Source organism: Mytilus edulis, chromosome 10 (assembly GCF_963676685.1).
Source record: "Mytilus edulis chromosome 10, xbMytEdul2.2, whole genome shotgun sequence".
In the NCBI taxonomy this organism is placed as follows: domain Eukaryota; kingdom Metazoa; phylum Mollusca; class Bivalvia; order Mytilida; family Mytilidae; genus Mytilus; species Mytilus edulis.
Genome location: NC_092353.1, coordinates 57,095,543 through 57,121,759, shown reverse-complemented (window position 1 = coordinate 57,121,759; position 26,217 = coordinate 57,095,543). Strand labels below are relative to the sequence as shown.

General features: G+C 33.5%; 1 protein-coding gene across 1 annotated transcript; it reads right to left on the bottom strand.

Annotated features, from left to right (window-relative positions):
* Positions 1 to 325: 325 nt before the first annotated feature.
* Positions 326 to 21,075, bottom strand: LOC139491523 (uncharacterized). The gene is made up of 6 exons (XM_071279258.1): positions 20,645 to 21,075; positions 7,755 to 7,862; positions 7,100 to 7,207; positions 6,417 to 6,527; positions 5,016 to 5,167; positions 326 to 835 (listed from the first exon to the last, which is right to left on the bottom strand). Exons 1-6 carry the CDS (start codon positions 21,036 to 21,038, stop codon positions 665 to 667), a joined length of 1,044 nt encoding a protein of 347 aa, XP_071135359.1. The 5' UTR covers positions 21,039 to 21,075; the 3' UTR covers positions 326 to 664.
* Between the last annotated feature and the right edge of the window lie 5,142 nt (positions 21,076 to 26,217).

Here is a 26,217-nt window from a genome sequence, read left to right as displayed (position 1 = left end):
ACAAATTTGTCTTTGGACTTTATTGAATTTATCCTTAAGGTCCTTTTTTGTTTTGCTAGAAGCCAAATGGAGGGGAAATAATAGCAAAGGTGTCGTACTTTTGTATTTGGCGACAAAATGATTGAGTTTTCCAATATATTGTCAACAATACTAGTAGACCAGATACGTAACTAGTGTCATATTAAGGAAATGTGAGACATTGACATCGCAATCATCCTTGATAGATGATTCTTTACATAGACCAAGATTCTACAAATAAATTCTCAATAATTTGAAGTTTATTACGATAAAAAAAAACAGAAGAATATATTTTCAACTTCCATTAAGTACTGCATCATACATATAAAGAATGTACCGTTTCGTTTAAAACCATACAAAAAATGTACACTATAATACATATCATTATATCTCAGTTGTATTTTATTTTAATATATAAAAGATTAGGCAAGCACTAGGCAATAAAACAAAAGTATTCCCAGTTACAGGTAATATTATATAGTTATCAAAAGTACCAGGATTATAACTGACAAAACCTCACAGAACCAGAATGTGGTAAATACAACTAAAAATAAATTTCAATGATATCATGTTTGAATATATAGGATCATAAACATTTCCTTCACTACGTCCTAACTGACGTAAAAAGTATGTATGTTCTATTAAATCAATTTGACGCTATTTTATAAATAACTGCACGAAATCCAGGTCCTGTTACAGAGCCGTCTGTTGTAAACTCAATTGTCATATATCTTCCAGTGGATGCCTTTTCACTTGGGAGAGTAGCTCCTGTGTAGGTTCCTAAAGAGCAACAGCTTGTTGATCGTGCGCCAAAAATCTTACATCAAAGAGAAAATTTAGACAAATAAAATATATTTATTTAATCAGTTTTTTTAAATACGTCATTCATGTAAAACAGTTTTCACATATTTGTTACGAAAACGTTGGGTTTTGCATATGTTATAATCTCAAAATTGCTCGGGCAAAAAAGATTATGTTGCTTATTGTGCCCTGGTTCCAAATGACTTGGCGTCATTGCGTCCTTAACGACATGCGAAGAATTCTGCCACTAGTAACAATGCACCAACTGTTGTCGATTTAGTCCAAGTTTAGCCAAATTCTGGCATATATTGTCATATTCCAAAATAAGTGGAAATGTTATGATCTATTCCTATGGAGAGAATGATAAAAACTAAATTTGAAAACACTTTTGGAATAATTTTCGTTGAAATTTTGCCTGTTATGTTTCTTAAAATTGTTAAAATTGATCTTTTTCTCTTTTCTGCAGAACTTCAATATTTAACATGTCTTTTCCATATTGGCCCTGGTATCATCCTTCGACCTATATCGGCCCTCGACTGAAGACTCGGGCCGATATAGGAGTCTCAGGATGATATTAGATCATTCTGCATCATTTGTGAAGTGGGCACTGAATATTTATTTATAAGGTTAAGGTACTTTCAGATGAAATTTTGAAGACAATGAACACGACGTTCTTTGACGAAATACAAGATCGATAACTTTATCCAAGTCACCGCTATGTAGTACACGCAATGTATTGAGTATAGTTTGAGTTGAGAAATGTATACTCCATACTGGTGAAGTTTCAATATTGCTTCTAAAGTGAATAACATTCACAATGTTAAAACGTCTTGTACTGAGGTGACCGCCGAAGTCAAATTTGAGGTAAATGTTTACATTTAGCAGGTAAGACTTTCTTAATTTATGTGTTGTTTCTTTACAATCTTAAAGAAGGATATTGATATAAATAAATAACGTTTTCTTAGATACAATGACATTATAGACTTATCAATGACGCTCGAGGAGGAAACATCCACCAGCAATGGCATCCACCATGTAAATAAAGTCACCAAAGATAACCGGGTTTAAATTTTGTGCGTCATATGGGCGCTTCATCTTTAAACATCTCTTCATGTGACTCAATTATAAATGCTGGGATTCTTATTGATTGGAAAGAACATAATCATTATACATGTATGTGAAATTAAAAGATATAGCTTTGTGTTCCTTTGTTCCTACAAGTCTCGGAAGATACTGATATGATTAATAAAAATTGGTCGGCAAGGAATGGTGCACAGTTGGTTCTCTTATGAATTTAATGTATTCCTTAATTTATTCATACACCGCTCGATATACCATAGGATATTTCTACTGCTGAGAAATGGGAACTTGACAACTAGAAAGGTGTTAGCATCATGTTTGTCAATGATTCTCGTTTGAATCGCGTATACGTGTAAATATCGCGAAAACGATCAAGATATGACACAGACCTTCTACTTTCGGTTGGATATTTAATCTTAAGTTCTATGCGATATACGAAATGTTGGAAAGTTAAGAACTTTGAAAGATGCCTTTTGTTTTGTTTAAGATGTTTCTGTAGATTGTCAGCTGCATATGATCACCAAAAAAAAAAAAAACATCATACCGGTTGTTACGGTCATGACGTACCTACTGTGTGCTGAAGTAACGATCCCATCCACCAAACTTAATTAGTATTTTGTCGATTAAAACGTACAATATTTTGATGATCTCATGTTCTGCGTATTTATTGTAGAATCAATGTGTGTCGTAAAATATTAAGATTTTGCATGGTCTCAATCCAATAACTTTTCCCCATATCTAATGACTAGAAAACCCAACAGTGGTGTTCGGATCAACTTATTTTTTATTTGTGTTTGAGCTTTTCATTTTGCTTTTTAATCAGGGACTGTCGGCTTTGAATTTTCCTTGGATTTCGGTATTTTTATTATTTTCTTCTAGATCCTTGGTTTTCCAATATTCTGCTTTGAGTGTTCCTGATAAAGGTAAATCAAGGTGTTTTGGACGCATGAAATATATAAAGGTTGTTTTCGTTTTTTCAATCTTCTATTAATCAATTAAAAACCTCGGTGATATTTTTGTGATATTTGTTTTCCTCAGTATTTGGATTTCTATGTTGTGTTTTGTATACGGTATATTAGTTGGTGTTTAGATGCGTTTTGTATTTTAAAGTTGTTAGTTTACCATGGTACATGTATTACCAAGGATCTAGAAGAAAATAATAAAAATACCGAAATACAAGGAAAATTCTAAGCCGACAGTCCCTGATTAAAAGCAAAATGAAAAGCTCAAACACAAATAAAAAATAAGTTGATCCGAACACCACTGTTGCATGAGTCTAAAATAGACACAATCACAACGGTCTGGCGTCTTATATCGATCAGTTGGTGTATGTGATAAATGCTCACAACACCTTGGTCGATACGACTGCTGGTTTACGTTTTCTTACCGAGAATATTAACGGTTTTCTAGTCATTAGATATGGGGAAAAGTTTTTGGAATGAGACCATGCAAAATCTTACTATTTTACGACACACATTGATTCTACAATATTAAAATACACAGTACATGCAGTGTTTTCCATTCGGCATTTAAGCCGGGTGTGCCGACCACCTTCTTTTGAAAGCCGACCACCTTTCGATTTTAGGAGGTGGTCGGTTTTTTTTTTCAAAATCCGGATTTTTTTCGGTTCCATTCCGTTAAAATTTGAATACTAATCCCACCTTGTTTTCATTGACAAAGATGGCGTCCAATCGTCAAATTTCAATGTTTTCATTAATCAATCGGGGGAAAGAAAGGAAGATGACGATGATGATAAAGAAAATACTAGACCAAATAAGTTAAATAAAATTGATAGTAATGTTGAAGTTAAGGAAATTGAACAAAAATCAACCAAACAACGGAAAAGACACGCAAGTGAAGACAAATATGAGCAAGACTTCAAAATGACTTATAGTCACAGAGGAAGGATACTACTGTTCTGTGTGCCAAAAATACGGCACAAAAGCAAGAAACAGAACAGAAACCTGGATCGAAAGGCCTTAAATCCATGCTGATGCATAAAATTGTAAATGAAAGAAGAGATAAAAGAGATAAATTTTTGAAAAATAAAATCAAAGAATATTTGACAATTAATATGACTACTTCTATTTATGTTTGTTCAACTCCATACAATGTGAATATTATACTTATCTTTATTTCTGTGACCCCACGTGCACCCACAGTAAATTAAAAAAAGGTTGGACATTTTAAAAAAAACCACCCGGTTGCAAGTTATTTCTTTAAAACACCCACCTTACCTTAGTGAAAAAAGGAAAACACTGACATGAGATCATCAAACTATTGTACGTTTTAATCGACAAAATACTAATGAGTTGTAATGTCCCTTTGGTATCTTTCGTACTCCCTTGTTTTCTAACATGTATAATTATAACAAATGTTCTATTGAGGGTTCATTTGTAGTTGAATCCTTGGCAATATCATTTCACGTCTCCTCCTTATCTTAAGGATGTACTTAGGTGAAATAAATAAATCAAGAATTTAAAATTGATACTATAAGCTGGTAGAGCATTGGTGAAAGATCAAAATAAGCTAAAAAAAATATTGATAGGTCATGGAGCTCCTTTGCGAGATATTTAATATTTTAAATATTGCGGGAAAAGGCTGACTCAGACTTTTACCTTATATTTACATTGGTATTATTTGTGTCTCAAATCAAAAGAAAGAAAATTACGAATCTTCTAAAATTTTGGTAAATGACCTTTTATGAGCTATTAAGTCTTACGTGAAAAAATAAATGGGTGTTATGGGGCAAAATAATTTACCTTTTATTGTATGGAAAAAATACCAAGGAGTCCGACCATTTGACACAAATTCCAAAACCTCACCCAAGTACATCCTTAACAAAAATGGGATGGTTCAACACCAGATTCAGGGTAGTTCATTTCACTATCATAGATCTCTTTATTTTCCTTTTTATAGTTCAGTGTAATGTTTTCATGTAGAAGAACAAAGATTATCAAGTCGAAAATATATTGCAGTTTTGCTGTGGTAACACTATTCGTTTTATTTGAGTAGACCAAATATATCTGGGTGTTCGAATATATTGAGAAGAGATGCATGCTTTTTTATTTTTTTCTGTTCTGATAAACAATGAATGGAAAGTGAAATTACCATACCTTAACATAATCACTTCCATGTTCAAGTGCAAATTTAGTAAACTTTATTCTGACAGTGTTTCCAACACCAACATCAATAGTCCATGTTTTATAAATGCTGTTTGTGTAAGTTGAAGGAAAACCGGGAGATGTTATCGTTTCGTAAAATTCATCTAAAATTAAAATGAATCAACATCGGATAAACTATAAATTTCAATGTGAAATACATTCATAATAAAAATTGTTCTTATTACCAGTTGGACCAGGTCTCCACCAAGTATACAATCATACGAAGAAGATAGACAAAAGATACCAAAAGGACATTCAAACTTATAAGTCGAAAATAAAATGATAACGTAGGGGGGGGGAGACAAAACGACAAACAACCGTTAACAAAACACAACATCGAAAACCAAAGATAGAGCAACACGAAAATGGTATATTTCAAAGCAATGCATAAGAATACAAAGACAGAATTCTGTCAAATTTTATTAAAACAAAAATTGCAAAAAAATCAATCTTCAGATATTTCTGCCAACAATTTTTATCTAATGCTTTTGATTGGTTTCAATTAGTTTTTTTTTATTTCGTTCGATAGGTGTTATACATAATATTACAAGGACCCCTATATGAATTTGATGTTTAAATAACTTCTTACATTAACAAAATATGTTTAATTGATTCAAATGTATTGATATCGTGGTCGCCGTTTCATTGGTCAACGCACTAGGCTTTGCAAAAAAAACAAGTAGTCAAGTGGTGCAGTTCCTTCTCAGCTGCGTCTATGGTGTACATTACATGATGTATGACATCATATACATGTCATATCCTTCATACCAGTAATAAAGAATAATGACACTTACTATGGTATAACATTACTATGTTTTTATTGTATACGTCTCAATTTATGAAACTTTACGATCGACATTCTCCATCAGATAGCCTATGTTCATTCAGCATTTCATAAATCATGTAATATATCAAATTATATCTTACTATTGTACATTTAGAAAGGTAAACATATCAGAATATGGCAGTTAACATATATCGAAATAAATCATTATTATAATATTATTATATAAATAGACTTTTTCATTCATATACAAGAAAATATAAATGAAAATAGTTATTATAGTTTGACTATAGGTGTTATCAGTTCGGTGTGTGGTATATTTGCCTTATTCTATCTTTTAACAACTAAGGCTTTTCTACCTCAGGAATAGATTATCTTAGCTGTATTTGGCAAAACATTTAGGAATTTTTGGTCTCCAATGCTTTTCAACTTCGTACTTTATTTTACCTTTTATAACATTGTGATTCGAGCGTCACTGATGAGTCTTTGTAGACAAAACGCGCGTCTGGCGTAAATATTAAATTCTATTCCTGGTATTTATTATGAGTTTATTTACTTTGTAATCTCACCTTGACAACGATTGCCTTCAGTTCCAATAGGACAATGGCAAGTGTACTTATTGTCGGAACCCGTACAGGAAGCAGAATGGAAACAAGGATTTGATAAGCATGGTTTCGGTTCTGAAATTATATAGAAGTATGATTTTAAAAGAATCTTAAATATCAATAACACAAATTAAAATCAAATCAAATCGAGAAAAGTTATATCACTTTGTTTAATTCAACAAAATATCCCTGTAAAGCCGGACTTGCATAAACAGTGAAACGTGTCATTCAACACATCACATGAACCTCCGTTTAAACAGTTAAATCCGGTACAAGGTATCACTGAAATTTTAAAATGTATGAAATGAGAAGAAATAAATAAATATTTTGTTTAAATATAACAGTTTAGGATGGAAACAGGGATTTGATAAGCATGGTTTTGGTTCTGAAACTATATAGAAATATGATACATTATTCTAAAATGATTTCTTATATCAATAACACAAATCAAAATAGAAAAAAAATCAGGGAAAGTTATAACAGTATCGTTAGCATATTACTTGGTTTATTTCAATAAGACAAAATAAATATGCTAACGTATAGTAATCACTACTAACCTGGCATCCTTTTATATTTTTTTTCTTTCGATATAACATTGCTTTTTTATTCTTCAATTTATTCTTATTCAAGCATTTAAAAAACCATACCTTCACAAAACATCCCTGTAAAATTGGGCTTGCATAAACAGTGAAACGTTCCATTCGACACTTCACATGAACCTCCGTTTAAACAATTAAATCCGGTACAAGGTGTCGCTGAAATTAGAAAATTAATGACATGAGTAGAAATCAATGTTTTTTTTTTTTTTATTTAACAGTCTATGTATTTCTAAAACTGAAACAAAAAGACCATGACAGTAATACAATGAACAACTATATAACTTTTGGATATGAAAGGTTAGCTAAACTGTTTTAATGAAGCAAATGTTAGGATTAAATTAATGTTGGATACATGAATATTCATTGTGTTTTTAAGTACACTGAATCATATAGTTGGACATGAATTATCTCTTCTGATTATTTCAATTGGTTACTATACACTGCAAGTATGTAAAATGAATCCCACGACATCAAACAAGAATATCGAAAACGACAGTATCAAAATTCACCTAAATAATACATTTGCATCATTCAGAAATCTTAATAATAATTATCTTGGTTTATCATATCTTCTTATATCTATTAAGCCATTCGAAAATATTACGCCGATGATTTTAATTTACTTTTTTTAACTTTATTTTCACGTTTACTTTAGACATCTAAACTGTAATTGGTACTTCCACTAAAAATTGTATTAAATTACCTTCACAGTTTTTACCGGAGAAACCTCGCGTACAGCTACAGTAGTATTGTTCTTCGTCATTTACACATAACCCTCCATTCAAACAAGGGAGTGCGCTGCATAGTAACTCTGTAAAGATGTTCGTTTAAAGTAAATAGGTAAGTTATAAAAACACATAATCCCTACTTTTTATTTTGACAATTAACGATGCAAAATTTAGACAAGTATTTTAGTACGGTGACAAATAAGGTAAATTTGAAAATTTAATGGACCGAAATACCTCATGGCTAATTTTGGTCTTATTTTGTAGATAAATATAATATCCTTTGATTAAGGCATGTCGTATAGTGCCAAAGTGGTGCAGATTTTTGAAAACTGCGTTCAAAGGTCAAAAGGGGGGATTTAAAAAAAATTGCAAATTTTAGACATTTTGGACAATTTCTCGGTAGTCTCTCATGTTAACTGAGATTTTTTTTTCGATGGAAGCATGCGCTACGAATGCTCCACAAATACAGCTAGTCATATTTATGTCTGATTACCAGATATTAGTGATACGTACCCTCGCTTGCAACATGTACGAAAATGAAACAAATATCTTTATTTACGGAAATTATCGACAAAATATATTCATAATTAAGATTTAGCTATGCAATAATATATGGCCACATATAAAGATATTTTTGGGAAAGTTTTGTTAAAATGCCATAAAGAACAGAGGAGAAATAAGAACTGTAAAGTTTACACTCTGTCCATTGTGTTATGGAAAAAAATGATGAAATTCGTTTCTGATTATTTAAACTTAAAAGGATGTAAGAACTATAAAAATGAGTCCTCGTGTTCATGAGAAACTATAGTACATGAAATTTGTTTTTATTCTAATAAATAAATCGGTACTAGACCAATTGCACATTGAGAAGATGTGTCCCCCGTTTTTTTTGTTTTTTTTTTATATACAACAACAACAGACAAGGTTGTCATTTTTTTTTGTGGTTCATAAATGTTTCTCTTTTGGTTTAACACTAATCAATTTCTGAAGCCCTTAATGTTCGGTGCGAGCCAAGGCTAGGTTTTGAAGACCGAACTTTGACCCTTAATGGTTAAATGACCTTGATGTCTTATTGGAACTCATACCATATCTTCTTATATCTATGAACAATGGAATATATAGCAGACTTGAAAGCCCGATATATATGTAAATAAATATTCACATGGAAATTACGCTTCAAAAGGTGCTGTCAATGTTTAATTATAATACACTACATATCACTAGACATCAATATGCACATCAATTTGAAAAGGTAACGGAATACTAGAGAAAAAAGTGGATGTCATTGTATGGCGCCGACAATATGAGTTTATTCAGATCACCATGTACTGATTGACCATTGCTTCTGGGATCATTTGATCCGCGGTGAAGTGATTTTCACTGCAAAATATGTGTCAATATAAGAACCAGCTAGAATGACAAATTTTGATACATGCATGTTTTTCCCGACCCCTTGTTATTGTCTTCTTTTGCCAATCTCGATTGTAGAAGACGTATCGCATCATGTAAGAGCGCCGCGAGTTTCTATTAGTGTGCCAGACATCCTTTTAAAAAGTTGCATATGTCGTGAGTAGGTAAAAACTGTCTTGTGGCTTTGGTTGAAGAAACGTCTCCAGTCTAAAATCACAATTCATCTTGTTTGACATCAAAGAATAAGACCTTATTAGAAAAAAAACATAACTGTAATGATTTTAACATGATGCAACCCCTGGAATAACTTTTCAATATCTGTTCGTTGGCAAAACGAGGCGGCAGAATAATTCTTATATATGCCGCTTCAGTCCCTTACAAATCCTACACAAAATTGCTTCACAGTCTATAGATTTTGAAAATATCCCGATATATATTTTGTCATGTTCTTCCAAATCAAAATCATTGTAGTGCGATAGTACATAGTTACAGTGTACCTTCAAATCTTATCAACCCATGTTTATTTTCAGGTGCACAAAGAAATTTCATACAATCCCTTATTGATCTGCATTCAATGACTTGAATAACAATTTGGATCTACCACCATTTGAAATAAACCTTATTGTATCTTTGACTATGTGGTATGGGATTTTCTCATTGTTGAAGGTCGTGCGGTAACCTGTAGTTGTAAATATCTGTCATTTTGGTCTCTTGTGAAGAGTTATTCCATTGGCAATCATACCACATCTTCTTTTTATATACACCAATGTCCGATGTAAGGGGAGGGATGGGCTCCCGCTGACATGTTTAACCTCGCCACATTCTCGTTTGAACTGTTTTATATTTGTCAATTCGGGCCCTTTATTGCCGACTATGCGGTAAGGGCTTTGCTTATTGTTGAAGACCGTACGGTGACCTATAGTTGTAAATGTATGTGTATTTTTTTGTCTTTTGTGGCGATTTTTCGAATTGGCAATCATACCACAATTTTTTTTTATTGTTTTAAAGCAGTCATTGGCCAAATCTCAATAACTGTTGTACCATTTTACATAAAGACTTTGGACAATACCAATACCATATTTAATCAGGGGTGTACTGGTTCTTCATAAAGGAATATCACACCCTCAGCCTAAGTATACATTTCCGTTCAGTATCAAATGAGAGTGCATTGTAATCATTAGCCATTTGAAAAAAAATGTCATCTACTAACCAGGCAAAATATTTACCAGTCTGAGAGAGGTTGGAATTCATTGTAAAGATAGAAATGATTTGAAATCTCGAACGATCATAAACAGCTTTTTAGATTTTTTTTCACAAAATGCAATATCTGTAAACAAATGTATATGGCACAAACTATACGACAACGAACATGTTTTTTTCTTTCTTTCGCTAACAAATCATCCTGTAGACTTAATGAATGAAGACATGCTGCACTGTAGTATTTGAAAAGCAACATCATGTCCCGATTAATTTAAAACATCAGAAGCAAATGATTTTTAATTTCATCAAATAGTTAACAATGCATGCTGAATGTTGAAGCGGCTTGTCCTTGAAGTTATTTATTACGAGTAAACTCACCACTAGATGGCCTGCCTGATAATTTGCGTCATGATTTAAAACAATATTGGCACGCTCAAATGACTCAACATACCTTAATTGCTTAGCTTGTTGTATGACTTTTGTGTCCAAAATAGACATTGTATACCAGTCATTGTAATGCCATGAAGCGTGTTTTAACGAAAGTTGATTCATCGTTACACGCATGTTTTTTCTCTCTCACTAATTCAAATGCATGATCATGTTTTCTTCTTGGACATGTAAAGGCTTAATAACATGATCTAAGCTACTCTACTAGTTCTTATTAAGGGGGTCTCATTCGGGGGATCTGATCCCGGATCCCGCTTACTGTTTTGTCAGATTCCTGTATCCCGCTTAATTACACTATATACGTATTCTAAACAATTCTCTTTTTTTTTGTAAATTTCAATGTCCCGCTAGACTTTCCCGTTTTCACGGCACAATAATTTGACTTTCACGTTTCACGCTTACTTAAAAATCGGCAATCCCGCGTCACGCTTAGACCCCAATGAGACCCACTATTGAATGGAATTAGCACCGACAATAATTTCCAGAATTTTTCGGATGTGTTCCAATGTGGTTTAAAATTAGTATTTTCGAAAAACAAGAATAAAAGCACCTCAAAAGTTATTACCTTAGCATCTGTACTTATTCAAGCACATCGACACAACTATTGATACAAATATACATTCTTTTTTATAAAACATAAGAAAATGCATATTAAATTCATTGCATTTCATATGATAGGGGTAAATAGGAAAGGGGAACGTTACATGAATCATTGAGGTGAAAATTGAGTAGTAATACTGCTATGTGATGAGTTTTATAAAAATGCTCGTAAAAGTTGATTTTTATGTTCTATCAAACATTTATATATCAAAACTTCTTAAGTATTGGTTGTTCCACTATATTTTGTGAAAATTTACTACTGGTGATATATATAAGAAATGTAATAGACTTTGATAGACGGTAAGATTGACAAAAATATTACATACATTTGAAAATCGGCCAATTCACTCAATTTATATGTTCATCTGATATTAAAGCTTGATGTCAAATAAAAGCTGATACATCACTCTTTCATATGATGCCAAATTTGTTTATGATATCTTCATTCGGGAATTTATTATATCTGTCCCAGATAAGGTGGAGAGTTAAGCGCTCACAATCAAATTTTAACCCGCCAAATCATGTATGTGCCTGTTCGAAAGCAGAGGCCTGTAGTCCAGTTTGGAAAATTGTTTTGTTATGAATTAAAAGTCGTTAGTTTCGTCGTTTGAATTTTCAATTTTTTATCTGGACGTGTTATAGCCAATATTAATGTATAGGTTTGCTCATTGTTGAATACCGTATAGCTGGAAATCATTGCTTTTAAAATATTCATTCTAATAGATATAGGAAGATGTGGTGTGAGTGCCAATGAGACAACTCTCGATCCAAATAACAATTTAAAAAAGAAAACCATTATAGGTCAATGTACGGCCTTCAACACGGAGCCTTGGCTCACACCGAACAACAAGCTATAAAGGGCCCCAAATTTACAAGTGTAAAACCATTCCAACGGGAAAACCAACGGTCTAATCTATATAAAATTTAAAAAAAAACGAGAAACGAGAAACACGTATAAATTACATAAACAAACGACAACTACTGTACATCAGATTCCTGACTTAGGACAGGTGCAAACATTTGCAGCGGGATTAAACGTTTTAATTGATCCAAACCTTCTCCCTTTTTCTGAAACAATAGCATAACATTACAACATAGAAAAACACACGATAAAATATCAATTGGCAGGCTTAACTCAATCAAAAAACGTACATTAATATTCTAACACTGGTAGATATTTGTATCATTGTCAATCATACGACATCTCATTGTTCGAAAAAGATATCCTGATAAAGTTCAAGCATCTAACATCTTATATATCTAGAGTAACCAAAAGCGACTTAAGATGTTTCAATCTTGGATAAATACTACAATGTGTTGAGGAAAAAGTAAAATCACAAAAATACTGAGCTCAAATGAAAATTTAATCGGAAAGTCCATAATCACATGGCAAAATCAAATGACAAAACACATAAAAAAACAAATGGACAAGAACTGTCATATTCCTGACTTGGTACAGGCATTTTCAAATATAGAAAATGGTGGATTAAACCTGGTTTTATAGCTCTAAACCTCTCACTTTGTAGACAGTCTCATCAAATTCCGTTATATTTACAATGATGCGTGAACCAAACAGATATAATGAATAAAATAGTCAATTTGGGTACAGCAGTCATCCTCGTGTAAAAATTTAACAGAACACAAAAACATCTATCTACAATCACATTCAATGAGGTTGATATATTGTTCCTCTTTCGAATACTAGTATCTTTATACGAAAGCCGAGAAGGATCATTCAAAATTCAAAATTCAAAATTCAAAATTCACAATTCAACATTCAAAATTCAAAATTCAAAATTCAAAATTTAAAATTCAAAATTTAAAATTCAAAATCAAAAATCCTACATTAATCTATCATGATTCCCCGCGCTTACAAAAGCCAAAAAAGATCGCACTTTACACTTTAATATCATACTGAAATCTATTTTAGAAGGTTTGTTAAGAACACGAACCCATTAAAACAAGGCAAAGGATCTGTTAAACCTTCATAAGGATACATCCAACTTTACCATTTGAAACCCTTGGTAACACAGCGTCCTTGCAAGTAGCCACCCTCTATCAAGAAAATAGGAAAGGAAACCCGTGCCCTATACTACTACATGTAGCTGGAAAGTCGCTTCACAGAAATGGAACGTTCACAATGGAAAAAATGAAATCATCGCTTTTTCGTAAATTTTAAATATGCATGAAATATTTACCACTGGAGGTTAAGCAAACAACAACAAATTTCTTATAATAACCTAGTTTTCCAACGGAAGAATCTAGTTATTTTAAAATATGTATATACAAAAGACAGATTTTGTGTATCGTTTATCAAATTCTGATAATTTTTGTTGTTATATCAACAATATTTCGTGTTAAGTTTTTGACGATTTTTCTTTATGTTATTTGGGAGTTACGGTCTATGATTGACGAAAAATGATACTTTTGGCATTTATTTATGTAATTCCATTTATTACAAAAGCGTATTAGGGTCATCCTTTTTATTTATTTTTTTCAAATTGTCGACTTTTATCTTGAAATTATCAACTTTAATCTTGCAATTTCCAACTTTAATCTTGGAATTATCAATTTAAATCTGGGTGGAGGGGTTAACTTTGATTTTTTTTTGGTAGGGGTGTACTATGTATGTCTAAAACAATGTACCCATTTTTATATGATATGAACAAATATATGGTACCTATATTTATATATTAAAATTATCACCCGCCATGACATTTCCAGGCTTATGGAGGTAGAACGTCATTGTTAGAAAAATTATAAACATGATAAATATCGAGATTCAATGAAATACGTATTTGTGAAGAAGAGATTTATAAACACTTTCCTTGGCTTCTTTTTTGCGGACGCCGAACTATACATTATATATAAGTTTTGAAGAAGTTTTACTTTATCGTTTGAAGTGAAAAATATTTGAATCTACATTTTAAATTGATACACAAAAAAAATAAAAATTCTCTGCTCTATATATTTTATTTCATAAAAGGAGTCTGAAATATAGATCCCAAACAGCGACGAAAACCGTTTCATTGAATTAATAAAACCCGGGATTATTCTATCCGTTTTTACGGACAATTCAGGAGTAGACTTCTATCTTTTAAAATGTATATCAGAAGTCAAACAATTTAAGCAAGCAAATTTAGATGACTTGGGAAATAATTCTCGAGCCAAGGTTCAAGTAATTGAAGGGGTGTATTTCGACAAAATACGTGCCAGTGAAAATACAATTCTATTCAAATTAACCAAGGGTAAAAATGATTCGATTTACTTGCAGAGTGTCAGATATATTTGTATTAGGGTTAAATTAAGATATAGAAATTTTACAATGACATGATATACATGAAAGTTAAACATCCTATGATAAAAGTTTTGCACATCTAAAAAAAATTATTTATGGAAGACCGAATGTACATGTACTTGCGTCAAATTTTTCCTTCCTACATTACTCGCCGCGATATAGCCTTTTTGTGCTAATGCGGAGTAAAGAAACCAACAATCAATCAATCAATCCTACATTTCTTGCGACAGTAAATGCATTTATAGATGAAATAACTTGAAGGGTAAACATTATTAAATTGATTTCCACAACTTGAGGTAATTTATGATAAAATGATATCACAAAAAACACAGAACCAGAATCAACCAACAACATATAAAAACCCTAATAAAACTTGCAAAAATTAATCGAAATCAAAAACCCTCTTTGACGCCGCATTTTTAGTGTAACGTCGTGTTGTATATATATGAACACCGTGCACAACGTTATATCCATAACAAATGCACCGTATCAAATGCATATAAGAGAACACCTACTTATTATAAACTGTTACGCGTCGCATACTATGTATAGAGACATGCATAATAATTAGACAATATACGTATAGTGTCTTGAAATATGAAATTTATTTGTATGAGGCTTAGAAACGGGAAAATGCGAGGTTCTATACGTATATTGTTTTTATACTGAAATCGATAAAAAAATAATAAAATAATAAAAATATGAAACAAACATTATTAAAAAAAAGTGTTTGGAATTTCCCCCTTGGGGTACCATTTTGGGGTATTTCCCTATGAGCGTAGTCTAGGCGGTAAGCATTGACAATTTAAGGAATTAGAAAGGGAAAATGAATTTAATTAATAACATTTGATAAACATGGTATATAAATTACCAATTTGAAGACATAACAGGTTTAAATTCATAAAAGTTTGACCATTGTTACTACATGTTGTCATGGTTGTGACGTGACGTTGTAAGTAGGCGGGGCTTATAGGTGAGTTGAGGTCATTGACGTATAAAGCTAACGTTTATACGTATAGCTTTATCTGTATAGTAAAATAGCTGATTGCAGTATAAATCTTAATTAGAAGAAGGAATTCTTAAAGCTAACTTTGACAAATTTTAAACTAACTTCGTTTCAACAAGTTTAAATCACATGTTCTAAAATAGAGCTAAGAATTATTTATATTGAAGTAAATTTAATTCTTTGAAATTTTATTCTAATACGCTATTGAACATTACTAAGAGCAAATAAATACAATAATTTTGTATATTATAAATTAGTTCCTTCAATAAATAAAAGTTTTAACTCTTGTCCGTCTGTACGTCCGTACGTATTCATGGGAAAATTTACAACTTGGACGTTTCCGCAATTTAACTTTATTTTGCCTCAAACAAATGCTATGAAACTTATACACATTGCTAATTACCACCAAACTGAGATGAAGTTTAAATTTGGCTGGCATCACTTTCACCTTTCAAGCCCATTTATAAATGGAAAAAATGTTAAATGTGTCGTCTACGCGCTCTTACTTTATTTGCCTCAACCAAATGTTATGAAAGTTACATACAATGCTTATTACCACTTCAACAACGAGCAAACCTCATACCACATAGCAAATCATATAATACCCCGATGTAATTATAAGAAAAAGAGGACTGCTTCAAATGACATCAGTACCACTGAACCAAAATGTACATACGTATGATACATATGCGGATAATTAAAATTGAGAATGGAAATGGGGAATGTGCCAAAGAAACAACAACCCGACCATAGAAAAAAAACAACAACAGAAGGTCACCAACAGGTCTTCAATGTAGCGAGAAATTCCCGCACCCGCAGGCGTCCTTCAGCTGGCCCCTAAACAAATCTATACTAGTTCATTGATAATAAACGCCATACTAATTTCCAAACTGTGCACAAGAAACTAAAATTAAAATAATACAAGACTAACAAAGGCCAGAGGCTCTTGACTTGGGACAGGCGCAAAAATGCGGCGGGGTTAATCATGTTTGTGAGGTCTCAACCCTCCCCTATACCTCTTGCCAATGTAGAAAAGTAAACGCATATCAATACGCTCGTTAAAATTCAGTTCAAGAGAAGTCCGAGTCTGATGTCAGAAGATGTAACCAAAACAAATAAACAAAATGACAATAATACATAAATAACAACGGACTACTAGCAGTTAACTGACATGCCAGCTCCAGACTTCAATTAAACTGACTGAAAGAGTATGATTTCATCATATGAACATCAGGCACAATCCTTCCCGTTAGGAATTTAGTATCATACCATCATAACATATGTGAGAAGAACATAACCCGTGTCATGCCAACAACTGGTTTTTGAATAAATGTGTTTAGTTCCGATGCAAAGACCCTATAAGTGAATCAATATTAACGCCAAAATATGCAATCTTTAATGACCAGACAACAGTATCGTAACTATATCCCTTCTTAATAAGTCTATTCAAAGGTTTTGTTAGTTTTTGAGGTGAATACTGACACCTTTGTGCTTTATAAAGAATATTTCCATAAAAAATTGGATGTGAAATACCTGAACGTATAAGAAGTCTGCATGTTGAGCTATATTTACGAATGATGTCCTTATACCGAAGATAAAATTTAGTAAATGTTTTGACTAGTTTGTGATATCGAAAACCCTGGTGTAATAATTTTTCAGTAATACATAAATTTCTCTCGTTAAAATCTAAAACATTGTTACATACACGAGCGAATCGTACAAGTTGAGATATATAAACACCGTAAGATGGTGACAAGGGAACGTCACCATCTAAAAATGGATAATTAACGATAGGAAATGAAAAATCATCTCTTTTATCATAAATTTTAGTATTCAGCTTTCCATTAGTGATATAGATATCAAGATCGAGGAAAGGACAGTGGTCATTGTTAGTATTTAATTTAGCTTTATTTAAAGTAAGTTCAGCAGGATAAATTTCTTTAATATACATACTGAAGTCGTCATTACTGAGAGCCAAAATATCATCCAAATATCTAAATGTATTATTAAATTTGTTTATCAGATGTTGTTTCGACGGGTCTTTGCTTATTTTTGTCATAAATTGTAACTCATAGCAATACAAAAACAGGTCCGCAATAAGTGGTGCACAGTAAGTCCCCATTGGAATTCCAATAATCTGACGATATACGGAATTCCCAAAGCGAAGAAAAATGTTATCTAGTAAAAATTCAAGGGCATATATAGTATCAAAGCATGTCCAATTGACATAGTTTTTTTGTTTATTGCTACTAAAAAATGACTTAAAAAAGTTTTAACATATATATTCACATGCTGACTTTTAATTAGCATGTTCCAGAGAGGTAAACATGTACAGCCGGCAAAAACATAAATTAAAGCTGTTACTCCAGGAATTTATTCGCATAGAAGTATTTTCATCTAATTCGACACAAAGCTTCTTTTTTTATCTTTATTATACACAAAATTTCTGTAGCCTGTTGTACTCGTCGTTTAATTGCAATTTTAGGAGGGATATGTTTGATATTTGAAAATGTTGTTTTCTAGGGCAAATCTTTTTTATTGAATTTGTTACTACCAGAAATTTTTCTTGTGAATTTTTAACTTATAGTGTCTTTGTTAAAACAGAATCAACATTGAAAGATCACGTTTTCAGTGTTTACTTAGAAGGTAATATTTTGACACTAGATTTCCCACTGACAGCAATGGAAAATCTGAAAACCCTGGGTAAAATTGATATCCAGGAACATTGCAAAACATTTTCACCAGTTTCAAAGACGGTTTCGGGTTAAAGAAATAACAGACATAAATTAATGAATAATCATTTTAAAAAAAACAGTTGAAATTTTATATTACAATCAAACATAGTATGTCAAAACAATGTAAGCATCCTCTACAATGAAATTAAATTTGTCTTTTCGGACACAATGCGAAATGCTTAATTTTTTACAGCATAAAACTCTCAATGTGTTGTTCCCTGTGTGGATAAAAAAAAAACCACTACGATCTCCATTCTTCGCCTGCCTATTCTCTAAGTTTACACCTGACAATAATTCTCATTCACTACACCGAAAAGTGGACGACATATTTTTTGTGTTGTATCAATGAGGATAGTGCACATTCTGTATGTGTCTGTCCCAAGTCAGGAGCCTGTAATTCGGTGGTTGTCGTTTTTTGCTGTATATCAAATTTGTTTTTTCGTCTGAATTGTTTTACATTTGTCATTTCAAGGCCTTTTATAGCTGACTATGTGATATGGGTTTTACTCATTGATGAAGGCCGTTCGGTGACCTATAGTTGTTAATTTCTGAGTCATTTTGGTCTCTTGTGGAGCGTTGTCTCATTGGCAATCATACCTCATCGTCTTATTTTTATATAACGAAAGATTCTCAAGATTCTCATAAAAAGGAAAAAACATTCGAATAAGGACTCGATATCTCTCTCCCCCACCCTGGAGTAAAAGTGATAACAAGAAATGTTTCACTTGTCTGACATAATGTCGGCACATATCCTTTGACCTTTGAGAAGTGTTATAATGTTTGTCTGTGCATAATTATATTATTAATCTACGGTATATTTTAGAGATCAATAAGACAATATTTGCTGTGTTTGGATTGCAACTGCAATAAAACAGGATTATCTTTCTTGATTTGCGAGTTTTGAATTCTGAATTATGAAAGATCCGTCTCGGCTTTCGTATCTTTAAACAGTCCACTGCAATCTTATTGCGAATTGTCCAGACTTGATATGTTCTACTTCAAAAGTATTACACTAAGTACTTGTCGTCTGCAAATATTAGCTTTGTAATAAATTAAACATTAGATACAAGTTACCAGGTTTATAATTTGGTGAAAAAAAGATACGTTTATCGTCTTGATTAGACTAATCAGCGATGCTCGATTCAAAATATTCAAAATTCAAATCGTAAATTACAAGTAGAAGAAAATTTACCCCAAATATTAAAAAAAGTTATGCCAAATACAGCCAAAGTATTAAATGCCTTTATCAAGAATAGTAAACCCATTGTAACTCGAATATTATTAGAATTTCAAAACAGGAAATTTGATTATAGAAATGAGTGTATCTATAAAAATGTTACTTTTACGTTTATAATGAGAAATTTGTTGTTGGCATAAACATGATAAAAATATAATCATTCGCCTAATTCCAAGGAACCATAATTGATCATAGCAACCAACAATCAATCAAATTGAATATAATTCATAAAAGAGGGACCAAAGATACCAGAGGAACAGTCAAACTCAAGGATCGAAAATAACCTGACAACGCCATGGCTGAAAAAGAAAAAGATAACAGTCAAAAAATAGTACACAGGATACAACATAGAAAACTAAAGACTGAGCAACACAAACTCCATCAAATATTAGGGGTGATCTCAGGTATTCCGGGAGGGTAAGCAGATCCTGCTCCACATGTGACATCCATAAAAGAGGGACGAAAGATACCAGAGGGACAGTCAAACTCATAGATCGAAAATAACCTGACAACGCCATGGATAAAAATGAAAAAGATAAACATTCAAAAAATAGTACACAGGACACAACATAGAAAACTAAAGACTGAGCAACACAAATCGCATCAAAAATTAGGGGTGCTCTCAGGAGTTCCGGGAGGGTACGCAGATCCTGCTCCACATGTGACATCCATAAAAGGACGAAAGATACCAGAGGGACAGTCAAACTCATAAATCGAAAATAAACTGACAACGCCATGGCTAAAAATGAAAAGGACAAACAGACAAACAATAGTACACATGACAAAACATAGATGTTCGAACACGTTTTTTATGCAAATGTTTTGGTGTCGTTTTTCTTTTATATTTCATCGGGAAAAATTAAGTTTTTGCATACTTAAATACAAAATATAAAACTTTGTATTGGATAGAATATTTTTTTTTATATACTTACGCTTTGTTTTCTTTTCCAAGAACTTGTTTTGTGTTGTTACGAAGGTGACCACATTTGATACGATAATTGTGATAAAAAAGAAACCAATTAACAATAGCAAACGCCATGGAACTTGCTTCTTTTGACTCCGTCGTTTATCTTGTATGGACTGCTTGTTGGTTATATTGTGTGCAATGTTAACGTTGGTCTTAAGAGGACTACGTTTAGGAATCGGGTTCAGTTTAAGAGGACTACTTTTAGGAATCGGGTTCAGTTTAAGAGGGCTACTTTTAGGAATCGGGTTCACGTCCTCGTATTCGGATTGTTCCTCAGGACTAAAGCAGTCTTCATAGTCTTCACCATCGCCTTCTCCGAAAACATTGTTGACATGTACGTTCGGAGTTGCTTTGGACATCTTTGACAGATTTCTTTTTCTTCCTCACAAAGTCGTAATTCTGCTGGTAAAAACAGACGATATGTATGTATAAAATTTGAGTTATTTGATATAATAACAACAAAGATATAAAGAATAAAATATAAAAAAATTCTTAAAACATTCATGTTGCATAATTAATTATCTAAAAGTTTAAATGCTATTGTTAGAAAAGAAAACAGTTCCGCTGCCGCCAAGTATTAGTCTACAGTGTTACCTCAACACTTGCCTATTCGTATACTGGACACCTTTGTTTTCGTAGATTCATACTGTTTTAGTGCAAACATACGTGAAGATACGGTGTCATACAAGTTAACAGTTAAGCTAGCTATAAAAGTAAAAGCACAAAAACACTGAACTCCGAGGAACATTCAAAACGGAGAGTCCATAATCAAATGGCAAAATCAAAAACGTATATATCAAACGAATGGATAACAACTCTCATATTCCTGACTAAGTACAGTTCTATGTATTTTTAAAATGTTGGATTAATAAAGGCAACAGTAGTATACCGCTGTTCAAACGTCATAAATAGATTGCGAAAAAAACAGATCCGGGTTACAAAATAAAATCGAGGGAAACACATCAACTAATACAGGGTTAATAACTTTACTTTTACATACAAATAGAAATTTAAAAAAATTGATTTACAACTACAAACGATCAGACACAAAACAACACCCGAACAGAATCACAAATAAAACCATAAACACTGGATGTACAAATACTGAGAAAAGTCCTATTCGGGAATAAGTCACGTTCGGTACTTAAAAAATCAGACGATGTTAATGGTAAACCACAATCTATGACGTGATAGAATTGTACAGGTTAAACATGGGCCAGGCTTAACACTAGCTAAAACTCTCACATGTATGAACACATTGTTAATGCATTATATATATATAAAAAAAAACAAAAAAAAACAACAGCCAATTGTTGCATTTGTTGAGTATAACAACCGAAAGAAGATGCATTTCGTCTCTATCACAGACTTGATATAATTATAAGCATGTCTGCAGGTTAAAAAAGGTTTTGGTATAAATGTTTACTGAAACATGTTTATTGGCACTATTGAGTATGGTTTAATTACGCTCATATAAAAATAATATTTTGAGTCAAACTAGATATTCTGATGGGACGTCTTTTAAACGAAATTTGTGTTTGTGTTCCGTATGACATCAACATCCGTACTTTGAGAAAATGAATGAACTCTTAAAGATTCTTATATTGCGACCAAGAATTATGTTGTAAATATCTCTTTCGTAACAGCTATATAATAATGAGTGTATTCTTCTACAAATATAAGATATATGTAATATATATCCATATAGATATATTTTTCCTTAAAATTATTTGTCAACCGAAGTTTTTAATATATTAATTTATTTAATACATTTTAGAATCAATTGACAAAAGATGTCTTGATTTTTAATAAATTTGACACAATTAATGTTTTCTTATTTTCAGAGAATTCGTGATAAAAATCTCAGCTTTTAACTAAAAAAAAATATTTGTAGTCATCAAATTTTTACATTTCCGTAAATATTTACAATAGATTGACATTTGATAAATTTTCCAGTTTCCTTTTTTCCATAATTTGATAAAATTTTGTTTTTTGTCTAAAAAAAACTAGTTTCTGGCCATGACATTTAATTAGTATCTATAAAAAAAAATCGTGTTTTTCATGTTTTATTAAAGGAAGAAACGACTATGGTTTTGCAGTTCATTCTCATTTTAAAATTAAAATTTCTTAGTCTTTATGATTTTAAAGATAAATAAAACGGACAGAATTTAATAAAAGGAGTAGGTCCGGTAAGACCCCATTTTTGTCCCAAAATATAGCAGTTTTACAAAATTGTTAAAATGTAAACTTTAAGCTATTTATTGGAAAGTAGAATGCTTCTGCTACATGAATATGGGCTGTTTTTGACAATACAGTGCATATGTATCGGGTACTAGCATCATGAAGTCATGCTAAATTACTGAAATCTTCATAATTTGAGCATTTTAGTTAAATTTTAGACGGTTTCCGTCTTAAATGAAAGTGGCCGCATTCATGTTCATTCTTAATATTGAAATGTAAGTTGTATTTGATGATAATACATAACGTATATAAAGGTTGAGGATGAACACGGATGCGGCCACTTTCATTTTTGACAAAAATCATCTGAAAAGTGACATTTTGGGGCATATTTGATAGATGTTTCCAATTTTAGCTTAAATTGGAGCGATTTTAATGACTAACTCAGTTAAAACCTTTCACATAAAGTAATTAAATCAACTGAAATAGACACTTAAGTGTTTAAAAAGTATCCGAAATCTTTTGGCAGATGAACCTGAAATTTGAGGCCAAAATGGGCCCTTACCGGACCTACTCCTTTAAATTTGTTTTCAAAATCTATTACTCGTCATAATATTTTGCTCCTATAATCGAATTAAAAAATTATAAGATATTTTTTGAAATTCTCCAAAGTAGTCCCATATATATACGGATAATTGGTGTGTTCTTGGTCGAACCTTTTCAACAAAGTTCATTAATTACTACTGATGCATTCGGCAATCCTCGGTAGAATCCGTGTTCTCCTTCTATCCGTGAAATGAGTGAATGGAATCAACCGAGTTGTGACGAATGATACACTCATCGATCGACAATCCTCGGGTGTATCCGCTACTCTCCTTCTATCCTTTAGATGAAGGTCCGGTATCGGCCGAGTTGTGAAGAATGATACACTCATCAATCGACAATCCTCAGGTAATTCTCTACTCTCCTTCTATCCATTAGATGAAGGTCCGGTATCGGCCGAGTTGTGAAGAATGATACACTCATCAATCGACAATCCTCGGGTGTATCCGCTACTCTCCTTCTATCCGTTAGATGAGGGTACGGAATCGGCTGAGTTGTGAAGAATGATACACTCATCAATCGACAATCCTCGGGTGTATCCGCTACTCTCCTTCTATCCATTAGATGAAGGTCCGGTATCGGCCGAGTTGTGAAGAATGATACACTCATCAATCGGCAATCCTCGGTGAATTCGCTACTCTCCTTCTATCCATTAGATGAAGGTCCGGTATCGGCCGAGTTGTGAAGAATGATACACTCATCAATCGACAATCCTCGGTGAATTCGCTACTCTACTTCTATCCGTTAGATGAAGGTCCGGTATTTGCCGAGTTGTGACGAATGATACACTCATCAATCGGCAATCCTCGGGTGTATCCGCTACTCTCCTTCTATCCATTAGATGAAGGCCGGTATCGGCCGAGTTGTGACGAATGATACACTCATCAATCGACAATCCTCGGTGAATTCGCTACTCTCCTTCTATCCATTAGATGAAGGCCGGTATCGGCCGAGTTGTGACGAATGATACACTCATCAATCGACAATCCTCGGGTGAATTCGCTACTCTCCTTCTATCCGTTAGATGAGGGTACGGTATCGGCCGAGTTGTGACGAATGATACACTCATCAATCGGCAATCCTCGGGTGTATCCGCTACTCTCCTTCTATCCGTTAGATGAGGTCACGGTATTTGCCGAGTTGTGACGAATGATACACTCATCAATCGGCAATCCTCGGTGAATTCGCTACTCTCCTTCTATTCGTTAGATGAGGGTACGGTATTGGCCGAGTTGTGACGAATGATACACTCATCAATCGACAATCCTCGGGTGAATTCGCTACTCTCCTTCTATCCGTTAGATGAGGGTACGGTATCGGCCGAGTTGTGACGAATGATACACTCATCAATCGACAATCCTCGGGTGTATCCGCTACTCTCCTTCTATCCGTTAGATGAGGGTACGGTATCGGCCGAGTTGTGACGAATGATACACTCATCAATCGACAATCCTCGGGTGAATTCGCTACTCTCCTTCTATCCGTTAGATGAGGGTACGGTGTTGGCCGAGTTGTGACGAATAATACACTCATCAATCGACAATCCTCGGGTGTATCCGCTACTCTCCTTCTATCCGTTAGATGAGGGTACGGTATCGGCCGAGTTGTGACGAATGATACACTCATCAATCGACAATCCTCGGGTGTATCCGCTACTCTCCTTCTATCCGTTAGACGAGGGTACGGTATTGGCCGAGTTGTGACGAATGATACACTCATCAATCGGCAATCCTCGGTGAATTCGCTACTCTCCTTCTATTCGTTAGATGAGGGTACGGTATTGGCCGAGTTGTGACGAATGATACACTCATCAATCGACAATCCTCGGTGAATTCGCTACTCTCTTTCTATCCGTTAGATGAGGGTACGGTATTTGCCGAGTTGTGACGAATGATACACTCATCAATCGACAATCCTCGGTGAATTCGCTACTCTCCTTCTATTCGTTAGATAAGGGTACGGTATTGGCAGAGTTGTGACGAATGATACACTCATCAATCGACAATCCTCGGGTGAATTCGCTACTCTCCTTCTATCCGTTAGATGAGGGTACGGTATCGGCCGAGTTGTGACGAATGATACACTCATCAATCGACAATCCTCGGGTGAATTCGCTACTCTCCTTCTATCCGTTAGATGAGGGTACGGTATTGGCCGAGTTGTGACGAATGATACACTCATCAATCGACAATCCTCGGGTGTATCCGCTACTCTCCTTCTATCCGTTAGATGAGGGTACGGTATCGGCCGAGTTGTGACGAATGATACACTCATCAATCGACAATCCTCGGGTGTATCCGCTACTCTCCTTCTATCCGTTAGACGAGGGTACGGTATTGGCCGAGTTGTGACGAATGATACACTCATCAATCGGCAATCCTCGGGTGTATCCGCTACTCTCCTTCTATCCGTTAGACGAGGGTACGGTATTTCCGAGTTGTGACGAATGATACACTCATCAATCGACAATCCTCGGTGAATTCGCTACTCTCCTTCTATTCGTTAGATGAGGGTACGGTATTGGCCGAGTTGTGACGAATGATACACTCATCAATCGACAATCCTCGGTGAATTCGCTACTCTCCTTCTATTCGTTAGATGAGGGTACGGTATTGGCCGAGTTGTGACGAATGATACACTCATCAATCGACAATCCTCGGGTGTATCCGCTACTCTCCTTCTATCCGTTAGATGAGGGTACGGTTTTGGCCGAGTTGTGACGAATGATACACTCATCAATCGGCAATCCTCGGGTGA